Genomic DNA, 12,681 nt, shown 5'->3' with positions numbered 1-12,681 from the left:
CCTCCAACATCTTCTCACTGTACTGAGAATGAAACCCCAACCTGCACTTACAGGGTTGTATACCATCCAGCTCTTGACTGATTTCTGCAATCTTACTTCATTTCCCTTTACCTCTAAGTTACCTCACTCCAGTCACATCAGCCTAATCTCTTTGCTCACATATGCTCAGTTAGGCCTACTTCAAAGCATTATAGTCTTGACCCTCCCCCCTCCTCTGCACAAAACCCTCCTCTCCTGGCTCTCAGCCCGATCTCAAAAGCAGCCTCCCAATGTCGCTCATCATATCAACCTGTTTTGTTTCCTTCACAGAACAAATTATAACAGGAAATTAGCTAAAAATGGTGCACTCTCCCTATAAGGGGTGTGGGCACTAAGAATCACAGCTGGTACTCCAGAAGGGCCCCCTTTCTGCCTGCTCCTTGTCTACACAACCTAAAAAGCAGCTGCCAATTACACTCTGCATACACGTGCACGCACACACAGGTAACCGAAGGGGACTGCAGACAGAGCCAGCAAACCAAAACTTTAAGAAAATAGAGTATTTGCCAAAACTGACCAAAACAATTGGTCCCTGTCAAAATAGTGCACATTTATCTAATATTTTTGTGTGTTAAACGTAAGGATTAAAAACTAATATATCCTCTATCAGTCACATCAGTGCACAAAAGACTCATATTTCTTTTTTCCCCCCACACACTGTATTTTATTTTTACAAGAGATAAATAAACTGACACCAAGCATTGCAAATGGATGACCACAACAAAAGCAACAATGATTGCAATTACCAAACACGAAACAGACTCATACTATGTCATAATATTGACATTCAGTCCAGGAATCCTCCACTGTAACAGCTCCTTTACTTTGCTGTGAAAATTGACTTGTATACTTTTTGCCTCTGAGTCCTGTGGGAATTTTTTTTTATTCAAGAGACTCATATTTCTACAAGTTGAATTTGCTCGTTTGCCCTTTGGGGCAAGGGATAATTCTACGCAATGTCATTGCATTCCACCTGCAATAAGACATAAGAACTGGATAACCAAACACTGCGTTTCATGTCCTAAATAGGATACCAACCACATTTCTGTCAAAGGACTCTAAACACACTTCAGCATTCCATTAACAAACAATATTATGAAGTCAAATTACATCCAAATGAGGATAAGAAGCCTTGGCCCAAGACTGTGGTTGATGCCACAGTCTCTGGCTTATAAGAAAGAATAAACATTAAAAGTAATCAAGGTATCTGAGAATTCTCTGGCAGTTCAGTTGTTAGTGCTTTCACTGCTGAGGGCCCAGGTTCAATCCCTGGTCAGGCAACTAAGATCCCACAAGCCACACGTTACAGTGGGAAAAAAAAAAAGGAATCAAGGTATATTAATAATACCATTAATAAATGTTGGCCTATATAAACTAGAAATGCTAAAACAATGCTGTTTCACTACATGGTTAAAGAAAAAGAACAAGATTGCAAAAATAAGAAAAAAAGAACAAGATAAAACTTCATGGTAAAGATGACAGATTGAACACAGGCATTTCCTTTCATTCCCCTGAAACCCCACTAAAACACCCAAGGGATTTTTCACAACAGGATTAATTCATTAGGATGAAGAGAACAGAAGACGAGGCAAGAGTATCAAAATCTGGGAAGCTGGTAAGCAGATGGATGAATGGTTAACTAACTCAGCAAGTCCAAGAAGCTGAACTCTAAGAAGGAAGTGTCTGACATACACCTCTAGGAGGAGGAGGGCTGAAGGGAGACTGCCCATCCCTGTTCCTAGCAAAAAGCTAGAGTGGTTTCACTTCTATAAAGTGTGACCGTCTCTGCCTGTGGGGCAGCAGATAGAGAGGGGATACTGTACTTAAAAAAAAAAAAAAAAGGTGGGGGGGGGCGTCCCTGGTGGTACAGTGGTTAGGCATCTGCCTGCCAATGCAGGGTCCACGGGTTCTATCCCTGGTCTGGGAAGATCCCACGTGCCGTGGAGCAACTAAGCCCATGCACTACAACTACTGAGCCTGCGCTCTGGAGTCTTTGAGCCACAACTACTGAAGCCCTCGCCACAACTAGGGAAAAGCCCACGTGCAGCAACGAAGACCCAACACAGCCAAAAATAAATAAAATAATTTTAAAAATAAAATAAAATAATTTTTAAACAGGGAATTAAGCAAATATTTAGATACTGAATGCCTGGACCTTTCCCTCTGCCCCCACCCTCACCCCACAGTCAGCTCCCCATCAAGCCTATGCTTTCCAGGCAGTCGATCTGAAGATTCTTCTTGGGGAAATCTGACCTCACTAAGAGGGGAAAAGAAAAGACTAAAAACAGTGACATGAGGGTGGGGATGAGGCTTCCCAATAAAATGCCAAATGGTCAACAAGCCTATCCCTTTCACTCAGAGCTTCTAATCGGTTTTAAAATATTACATGTAACAAAATATATATTATAACTATACCTAAGCATGTAATCTTAATATAAAGAATGAAACTAATTTGGATTTCACCATGTGATGGTGTCCTTCAGATCACATTTGACTTCCACAGTGCAAATAATAAAGGACCATTTTAGTAAAAGTATCTCTTTTCCTAAGCATCTCTTTTGACCTGTCATTATTTAAATGCATCCTCTTTTCTTATAGCATTAAAAAGTTGAGATATAGTTCACAATATAAAATTCACCACTTTAAAGTGTGCACACTACAGTGTGTTTTTAGTACATTCACTATTTTGTGTAACCATCACCATTATCTAATTCCAGAACATTCCCACCATCCCCAAACAAGCCTTATACCTATTAGCAGTCAGTCCTAATTCCCACACCCCTCCCTCACCCATCCCCTGGCGACTACTAATCCACTTTCTGTCTCTACGGATGTGCCTATTCTGGAAAATTCATATAAATGGAATTACACAATGTGTGGCCTTCTGTACCTGGCTTCTTTCACTTAGCATAATATTTTCCAGGCTCATCAAAGAACAGGTAAAAGTACATAGAACGGGTCATTCCTTTTAATAGTAGACTAATATTCCATTGTAGGCATATACCATGTTTTGTTTACCCATTCATCTCCTGATGGACATCTCGGCTGTTTACAACTTTTGGCTATTATGAACAATGCTCCCATCTGCTTGTTAGTATCCTGTTCTTAAATGTGAGTAAACCAACAAAAATCATTAGACATGTGAAGAAAGGAGTTAACATGAAAGGTCTGTAGACACTAAAATGAATAGGAAAAAAGCAACTGGGAAAACAGGGACAATGAAAAGAGAAGAAAACTTTCAACTAACTTTAAACTTATCATTAATTAACTTCAGGTAGTAAAAAATACTGTGCACATGAAGAAAGCACACAATCCTATAAAAAGGAATAATGAGAGGACAAGAGTACTGTGAAACTAAAAATATGCTCAAAATTTTTTTCAATAGACTTGGACGCTGAGAAAGTCTCCAAGGAAGGAGAATGACGATGACAACAACAAAGACAGAGATGGCAAAATAGAAAGAAATTTTAAGACATGCAAAGTTTCAAAATTTATCTCCTACACATTCTTTTCTCAGGAAGCTTGAAGGATGTGCCTTACTAAAATGAGAGGGTGACAAAAACAGACAACCCTGGGTACAGGAGACAAAGATCCAACACAGGAAAGAAGGAAATGCAAGCCCTAGGATGAGGATGGTGAGCATTTCAGGTTAACCATCCTAAACCAAGAAGATGAAATTTATCAACTATCTGATGTGCCTGATCATACTGAGAGACCTAAACATCCAAGAGACAGCCTGAAGCTAAATTAGTAATAAGTACATAGAAAATTAAGTAAACAATAAATCCAGAGAAAGCAAAGAGTCGGAAACGAAAAGTAGTTACAACTACCACATGACTTAGTCGCGGACACTTTTGTTTTTAATTCAAAGACCTTATTCTCTTTTGTTTAAATTAATTTATTTTTGCTGTGTTGGGTCTTCGTTTCTGTGCGAGGGCTTTCTCTAGTTGCGGCAAGCGGGGGCTACTCTTCATCGCAGTGCGTGGGCCTCTCACTATCGCAGCCTCTCTAGTTGGGGAGCACAGGCTCCAGACACGCAGGCTCAGTACTTGTGGCTCACGGGCATAGCTGCTCCACGGCACATGGGATCCTCCCAGACCAGGGCTCGAACCTGTGACCCCTGCATTAGCAGGCAGATTCTCAACCACTGCGCCACCAGGGAAGCCCAGTGGACACCTTTTATATCGTCAAAATAATAACAAATACTGACCTAAAAATTACAAGACTACTCCATAGTGAGGATGGGAAAACAGGAGAGGTGTGTGTGAACACAGGGCTGGGAAGAGAGGGTACTTCCTGTAGTGGGTAATTACAGAAAATGTCTAGTACTGAAAAATTAACAAGTCAAAATAGTGGCATGTTATTTAGAAATATGGAAGTAAATAACAAAAGGATCCCTCAAGGATCAAAAATAATTACTTGGGGAGGTGAGAGTGGCTGATTTTTTTTTTTTTAATAATGGGCCTTCCACAAGTATTTGACTATCTTAAACTTTGTGTATATACAAACGGAACTTGTGCTCATTCTGCTTTGAAAAGGTTCTGGCTACAGAAATGTCCTGAAGGAAGAAATCTTAAAGATAAACATATAAATACTTCTGAACTAAGGGAAAAATAAAATCACAAATGTGTCCTAAATTTAAGGGCTATGAATGGCCTCTAAGCAATTTAGTGTTTTCTGGAAAGGATAAACGTTCAAGAAAAAAATAAGCTCCAAGATGAAGAAAATCTCTGTATATTCCCCAGCTTATTTAACTGTATACACTGTTCACTGAACTAACGATTTTGTAAGGTAAGAAAATCATTCTTGTAATACTATTTCACATTGTTCTTAAGGAGAGAGACTGAAGAGCCTTTATCAGTTAGTTGTTTCTAATGGTTCTGAAACACCAGTAAAATAATTCTTACGACAATGGCTGAAATTTAGGGCATAAATTGACACCAACTTGCCTCTTTGTGCAGTACATCTCCTTTGCCTTTAACAATTCTAAGCTGGATCTTTGCAGTCTCTCTGCCTGCGATATACTTCCTATGGCCAACTCCTTCTGCTCACTCTGGTCTCGGTGTGAATACCATCGCTCACAGAGGCCGTCTCACCTTTCAGTCTCAAGTGCCTGCTCCCTTTTGTTCTAGATCATTCTAGAGCACTCTAGAGCCTTTTGTCCCGATCTGAAATGATCATTCCCAGAAGGCAGAGGCCTTGTCTGTCGTGTTCACCACTTTACCCCCGCCAGGTCTGTGATAATACTGGGCAAGTATCAGGCACCCGAGGATCTGCTGACTGAATACGTGGGTATTTACCTCAGTGCTCTTGGTTTTGAAGAGTCTTGTTGCACACTCACCTTTTGGGTTTTTGTTTTTTAACCAATTTGAAAAAAAGGAAAAATCGACCTGCTGTGAGAACACCAAAAACATCCTTCAAAGTGCAGGTGGATGTTTACACTAAAGAATTACTGTTTTTCTGAGGTTCAAATTTAACTGGGAATCCTATATTTTTCTTGGCAATCCCAGTCAGGCAGTAAGAAAGAGAGAAGAACCAGAATGGGATGTGTTGGGGTAGGGGGGCAGCTAAAGGCTGCTATGAGGCCTAAGAAGTTGGGAAGACAGATGAGAAATTTGGGATTTACTGCTTTGTGCTGACCAGTGTAACTTGCCCTTTGCTACCTCCTCAAGAAAACTTCAGTAAAGGTTTACACTACTTTTCAAAAAAATAAACGCAGATGAGAGACTATGTCCTCTGAGAAGTCTTCCCTTATTTTACACCGAAAAACGTTTCCTCCTCCTGTGCCACCTCTGGACTTGGTAAACTAGCACTCTGAATTGTGTCTGTAAGCTCCAGAAGGGCAGAGTTTAAGGGTTTCCTCTGTATCACCGGCATCTAGAACAGTGTGGGGCACAATGTCTGTTCAACATGAAATCTACAAGCTACATCTAAATCAAAATGCGATCAGTTATTTTAGCCGTACTCAGCATGGTAAAGAAACGTAATTTCAAAGTCTGAAGGTATACGATTAGAACATATACTTACAGTTTCAAAAGTATTCAGGATCATCAAAGGGAAAAACACATTAAAATAATCTCTACCATCTTGAAATCTCACAGGCACAGGTCTTGTGATGGACTGACAAAGAGTTGAAGGGGGTCCGCACTGATCAAAGTCCACAAACATTGCGTATTTCCATTTTAAGACCTCTTTAACGAAGGTGTCAGAGATGGACTGTGCTGACAAGAAAACGTTTACCGGAGAGGAAGGTGAAAAAGATCTGTTTTCACAAAATGGAACTTTGTAGCCTTGCCTGTTGGAATTATTTGGAGTATGAGACTGGAGAACGTTGCACAAACCCTTCATTTCAGCCACTGGCTTCTGAGACACCACAGAGACTGGCTGTGGTACTTTCAAAGCAGATTGTACCCCACTTGACTTATTTTGCAGAGTTGGTAAGAGCGCTGACGTATTTACCAAAGACTTGTAAAGACCAGCAATTCGTGAAGTACTACTGGAGGTAAATATCTTAGCAGTGGGAGGTCTCGAAGGTTTAGATGAAGAGAGAGGCAAGCCAGGTCTACGAAATGTATCTTCATCTGCTGCTTTAGCTTCAGAGTGTTTGGAACAGTATTCACCCTGGTTTTCCAGTGTTTCCACACAATCTTTGTATTTACATTTTGTGCTACTCCAAGATTCCAACTGAGGCCGACTCACAGAATCTTCTTCTACCTGGACTGTATCTTTTCCATGAACTACTTCAATGAGTTCATCATTCTCTTTCTCCATTTGTGAACATAAATCCATATCTTCTGGATCACATTGTGTTAAAAATATATTATCCTCCTCTATGTCACTGTTGGATTCAGGTTCTCCCTCCTTCAAAGCTGCCTCTGCTGCTTTTTTAATGACCTCTTCAGGTACATAAGCTGGACCATAACCCCAATCATCTGTGATATCCTCTACATGAGTCAAGCACGAATTCTCTTCATTCTCTTGAACTGAATTCTTGTTGTCTGGTCTCTGATCTTGCCGAACTGAAAACACTTCACATGGACTTTCAAACTCAAAAAAATGAGAATCCGATTCCTCAAACCGCAAAAGGGACCTTGTATTTTCTTCCTTTATTACATTCTGTTCCACATTTGTGTTAGCTATTGAAGTATGATGCTCTGGACATCCTTTCTCAATGCATGTCTTACCCTGTTTAATGTGTTTCTTAAAACCCACAATTCTTTCATCATCATCATCATCTTCATCAGATTCTGAAATAATAATGACGTGTCCAGAGCAGGTTTCCCTGACACTATTTTGGTTGGCTGTCAAACATCTTCTATCATCTTTAACTTTTCTTTGTAGCTGGGATAAACTTCTTTGGGTTGAACCTGATGGGAACTTAATAACACTGGCTTGAACTATTAAAGATAATATGTGGAGGTCTCTGTCTATCTGAGAATCTGTTAAAGGGTCAGACTTAGGACTGATGCTAAGGACCTGTTCTCTTAAATCAGAAGAAAACTCAACAGTACTCTTGCTAATTCCCATATCTCTTGATTCAAGTCCAGTCACAGGATCTTTAAAGGGAGGTGTTTTCTCCACAAAAATATTGGTCATTTCTGTGAATGAGACCAAATCTTTATTACCAACATGACATTCTAGTATTTGACAACTGATATCAGGGGTGGAGAAAATGCCCAACTCTTCTTCCTGTACTTGTTTCTTTTTCAGCAGTAAACTGTTTTCAGGTTTTTGTTGTCCATTTTTATCATCCAGAACACCATTAGGGCCTAAAGAGAGATTGTGTATGAAGCCATCTCCTTTCTGAGCTCCTGTATCTTTCTTTGAACAGAAACTTTCAATGCTAGATACAGTCAGGTTTTCCTCTAAAGTGGTACTTTTCCTGTCTTGCTTTTTCATTACATGCAATAACTTAGCACAGATTTCATCTTTATGTGCCTTAGTTTTTGCTTTTGAGGTTTTGCCAAGAGCATCATCCTTTAAAGATAAATCCTCATCTGATGTGGACACTTTTTCCAGAGAGTCATTGCTAGAATCAGTCAACAAACCTGTTGATGTGATTATTCCTCTGTCAAATACCTTTTCTGGACCATTTCTTGAAGTACAATTCTGTGGGGTATATGAGGAATTCTCTTTTACAGACATATGCTTCCCTGTACTTATTTTAACTTGGCCTCGAGCTCTTTCATTCACAAGCCTTTTACTACTCGGCTTCAAGCACAACTCAGCTGAGAGATGGTCTTTGAGTTTCAAATCTTTTAGATAAGTTTGCTCATTATCCTCTTCTATGGCATTATGTGCCTTGCTGAAAATACTCTCTTTCACTTCACATGCATCAGCTTTCATCGGTTCTTTAGAGAATGTTGGGCTGGAGTTTTCCAGACAGTGCCTTTGTTTTTTAGACTTCTTCCCTGTTTGTTCACTTTCTTCTTTATTGTAAGATGCAGGAGGTGTTTTACATGGAGGAGTCAGATCCACAGAAGTGCTACACTGAGGCACTTTGAATTTTATGTTTCTAATAATTTGCTTTAAACAAGTTTGTAACTCATGGGTTTCCTGACTAGTCAACTGCCAACCTAAAGATATATTTCCTCGTAGGTGTAAGTTGAGCTTATCCCAGAATCGCTTACAAAGAGTCTGCTGCCCAAGCTGATAGCCTTCTTTAAGGAGACTTCTGATCAGCTGCACACAAGCAAGTTGTACAGAGTTAGATGGCACTGAATGCAGTGACAGAGATATCATTGTTGTGCCTTTGGAGCAGTTTCCAGATGACTTCTCAGAACTCCGAGCAAACGCGGTGGTGGGAAGCTTGGCACATTTTACGATGGCTTCCACCCACTGCTGGGAACTAACCCACAGCAAATGCAAACACTTTTTATTTCTATGCAGTTCAATCACTGACACCAAAATCAGAAGGAAAAACTCAGTGACTGTGTCACACACGGCGTCCGTCTGGTTGAGGACGTCTTTGACTTCAGAATGCAGATGATGAATAACCTCCACTATATAAGCCACACCCAGATCCTTAAGATCCATGAGGGACTGCACAAAGGGGATGAACCACAGAAACGTGCTGTTATGAACACGCATGTCTTGACCGATATCTGACTGAAGCACATTAGCTAATGTTTCCATTTCTTCATACATGTTAGGACAATAATCTGGGCAAATGGCTGATCTCCACCCTGAATCCTAAAATGAAAGAGATACTGACATTCAGATAAACAAGCACCATTCATGACAGGTTTAACACAAAAGTTGCCAACAAGAAAATACACTGCTCAACTTTCCTGTGTTGATGTACATATATGGACCCCCAAGAAATTGAAAACAGTCCAATTTTGAGGTGAAGCTTTCATGAAAAGGTTAAATTTACAAAACCTCCATGTACTCTGGACCTCTTTCCTTCAGTTGGTTTCGATTTCTAGTCATGTGATTTATCTCCCTCATGCCATAAATGTTCTACCCTTCCAAAATGTACTTAAAAATTAATCTCTCAAACTGTGCATGCTCTCATTACAGACCATTTTTCCTCATGAGCTACTGTTCAATCAGAAACTGTTTTATGCAACAGTTGATTCAGAATAGCTACATATCATAAAATCAGCAATGCAACTAACCACGTAAAACACTGACTATACAATATAAAGGCAATACAATATCATCTGAATTCTCAAAATGTTTTATACCTTTTTGGTCTTTTCAGGGTTATAATTGTATACCATCTGGCTGCAAGTCACCATATCATCTAAATATGACTCCGGTTCTGACTTGGTCCTTAAATATTAAGAACAAATAGAAATTACTGAAATGAAGGGTAAAAAGAAGAGAAAAATCCTACTGTTAAAGTCAATTATAGTAGACTTCCTCATACAGATTGTTGGAAATCCTGACACAGGAACTGAACGAACCTCACAGAGCTGTTCCGTATGTTCTGGATCTCTTTCCTGTAGCTCACATTGTTGATAATGGTTTGAAATGCCTCAATAGGATCAATCAGTTGACCCCAGACCTTAGATCCAAGACGATCCAGAATCACCATGAAACAGTGTAACGCTGGCCAGAAAGGATCCACACTATCATCTGAAACACAATGGAGTAATTTGCCAAATTACAACACAATTAGAGAAAGGGACTAAAATATATTGAGAATTAAGCATTCTTTACCTGGGTAGCAACAAAACTGAAAGCAAAGCAGGAAGTAATTTAAAGTAAAGTCTTGTCAACTACAGGTTTTAGAAACCTGGCAAACTTTTAAATAATGTCTGCATTTTTTTTTTTAAAGCAATACACCTCTGTTAAGAAATCTTGTTGTGTGGAACAAACTGAGATAGTCCAGATAAACTCAACTTTCTCACCCTATTTGCCAACCTGAAAGAATCGTTCCTCCTCTGCTTCTTCCAGACCTTTATACTCCCATCCTTCAATAAATAACAGAGGTAAAGTAGAAAAAAAAAAGGGAGAGAAAGAAAAACTTGGTATTTTCAGATCTAAACAAAGTCCATGATATGAGAAATCCTGAATTGTGTGTGTCATTCAGTTGGAATAAAGGACTGAACCCCTCATCCACTGGATAAGCAGAGATACATACTCTTTATCCATCCATTCTCAACAAGGCTTTGTTGTTATCTCCATTCCATCCAACTGGCAGGAATTCCCATTACTCACACACTCTTATGCCCGGTCCTTCCCCTCTTCTCTACATGCAGGGGCAAAACACTGCCCTGCTCAAAGACCTTCACTTGCTCCTTAATGTCTTCTAAGGAAATTAGAAGCCCTCAGTCAAGCATCTGTAAGATCTTACTCTTTCTTTCCAGATTTATTTTTGACACTCACATAAAGATACACCACCTACAGAAAAAAACAGATAGCTGGCTTTTTCCAAGTGAGAACCAGAATGGCTTCACTGTTAGCACCACCTGTCATCTTCCGCAGTATTCTTAGGAGGCAAGTGCTCTAACTCACCCAATTACTGTCAACCTTAGAACTTTCTGCTTTATTTCCCTCAGGGCTCTTAGAGTCTACTTTTTTTTTTTTATCATAGTCGTTCGTGTAGAACTGCTCATATACTTTTTTATCCTCTACTGAAGCTGTCTTATGTCTAGGAAGCTCTCAAATAAGGAAGAAAGTCATCAGTTAGGTGAAGACAATTATGGAATGTTTCTTAAAGAGGGGACTTCCCTGGTGGTGAAGTGGTAAAGAATCCGCCTGCCACAACATAGGCAGAACACTCTATGACATAAAAGACCCTTTTTGACCCACCGCCTAGAGACATGGAAATAAAAACAAACAAATGAGACCTAATGAAACTTCAAAGCTTTTGCACAGCAATGGAAAATATAAACAAGATGAAAAGACAACCCTCAGAATGGGAGAAAATATTTGCAAATGAAGCAACAGACAAATGATTAATCTCCAAAATTTACAAGCAGCTCATGCACCTCAATATCAAAAAAATAAACAACCCCATCCAAAAATGGGCAGAAGCCCTAAACAGACATTTCTCCAAAGAAGATATACAGTTTGCCAACAAACACATGAAAGGATGCTCAACACCACTAATCATTAGAGCAGTGCAAATCAAAACTACAATGAGGTGTCACCTCACACCAGTCAGAATGGCCATCACCAAAAAATCTACAAACAACAAATGCTGGCGATGGTGTGGAGAAAAGGGAGCCCTCTTGCACTATTGGTAGGAATGTAAATTGATACAGCCACTATGGAGAGCAGTATGGAGGTTCCTTAAGAAACGAAAAATAGAACTACCATACGACCCAGAAATTCCACTCCTGGGCATATACCCTGAGAAAACCATAATCCAAAAACAGTCATGTACCACAATGTTCACTGCAGCTTTATTTACAAGAGCCAGGACATGGAAGCAACCCAAGTGTCCATCGACAGATGAATAGATAAAGATGTGGCTATACATACAATGGAATATTACTCAGCCATAAAAAAGAAACGAAATCGAGTTATTTGTAGTGAGGTAGGTGGACCTAGAGTCTGTGGTACAGAGTGAAGTAAGTCAGAAAGAGAAAAACAAATACTGTACGCTAACACTTACATATGGAATTTAAAAAAAAAGTTCTGAAGAACCCAGGGGTAGGACAGGAATAAAGATGCAGACATAGAGAATGGACGTGAGGACACGGGGAGAGGGAAGGGTAAGCTGGGACGAAGTGAGAGAGTGGCATGGACTACCACATGTAAAATAGCTAGTGGGAAGAAGCCACAGAGCACAGGGAGATCCGCTTGGTGCTCTGTGACCACCTAGATGGGTGGGATGGGGGTGTGGAAGGGAGACGCAAGAGGGAGGGGACATGGGGATATATGTATATGTGTAGCTGATTCACTTTGTTATACAGCAGAAACTAGCAAACCATTGTAAAGAAATTATACTCCAATAAAGATGTTAAAGAAGGAATCTGTAGACTCCACTCGCTGCAACTAGAGAAAGCCCATGCACAGCAACAAAGACACAACACAGCCAAAAATTAATTAATTATTTTTTTCAAAAGTAAGTTAACTTCCTTGGGCTTCAGTTTCTTCTTTTATGAAAGTAACGTGCTGAGTTAAACTCTAAAGGTCCTTTCCAATTAAAAATTCTGACTCTGTGACCAAAACCATAAAACGGTC

The 12,681-nt window shown here is 39.8% G+C and overlaps 1 protein-coding gene across 1 annotated transcript in view; it reads right to left on the bottom strand.

Annotated features, from left to right (window-relative positions):
- Positions 1-12,681, bottom strand: part of LOC308610506 (putative helicase senataxin) — a 56,841-nt gene that overhangs the window by 35,414 nt on the left and 8,746 nt on the right. Inside the window, exons 6-8 of the mRNA XM_081259611.1 lie at positions 9,951-10,122; positions 9,729-9,816; positions 6,067-9,231 (exon numbers count right to left, since the gene is read on the bottom strand). Of these exons, the coding sequence (XP_081115737.1) occupies positions 6,067-9,231; positions 9,729-9,816; positions 9,951-10,122 (3,425 nt within the window). The remainder of the gene's footprint in view (positions 1-6,066; positions 9,232-9,728; positions 9,817-9,950; positions 10,123-12,681) is intronic.

This window comes from Mesoplodon bidens (assembly GCF_964165515.1).
Source record: "Mesoplodon bidens genome assembly, contig: HAP1_SCAFFOLD_798, whole genome shotgun sequence".
Taxonomy (NCBI): Eukaryota; Metazoa; Chordata; class Mammalia; order Artiodactyla; family Ziphiidae; genus Mesoplodon; species Mesoplodon bidens.
The sequence above is the reverse complement of the archived record's forward strand: the minus strand, read 5'-3'. Positions and strand labels throughout refer to the sequence as shown.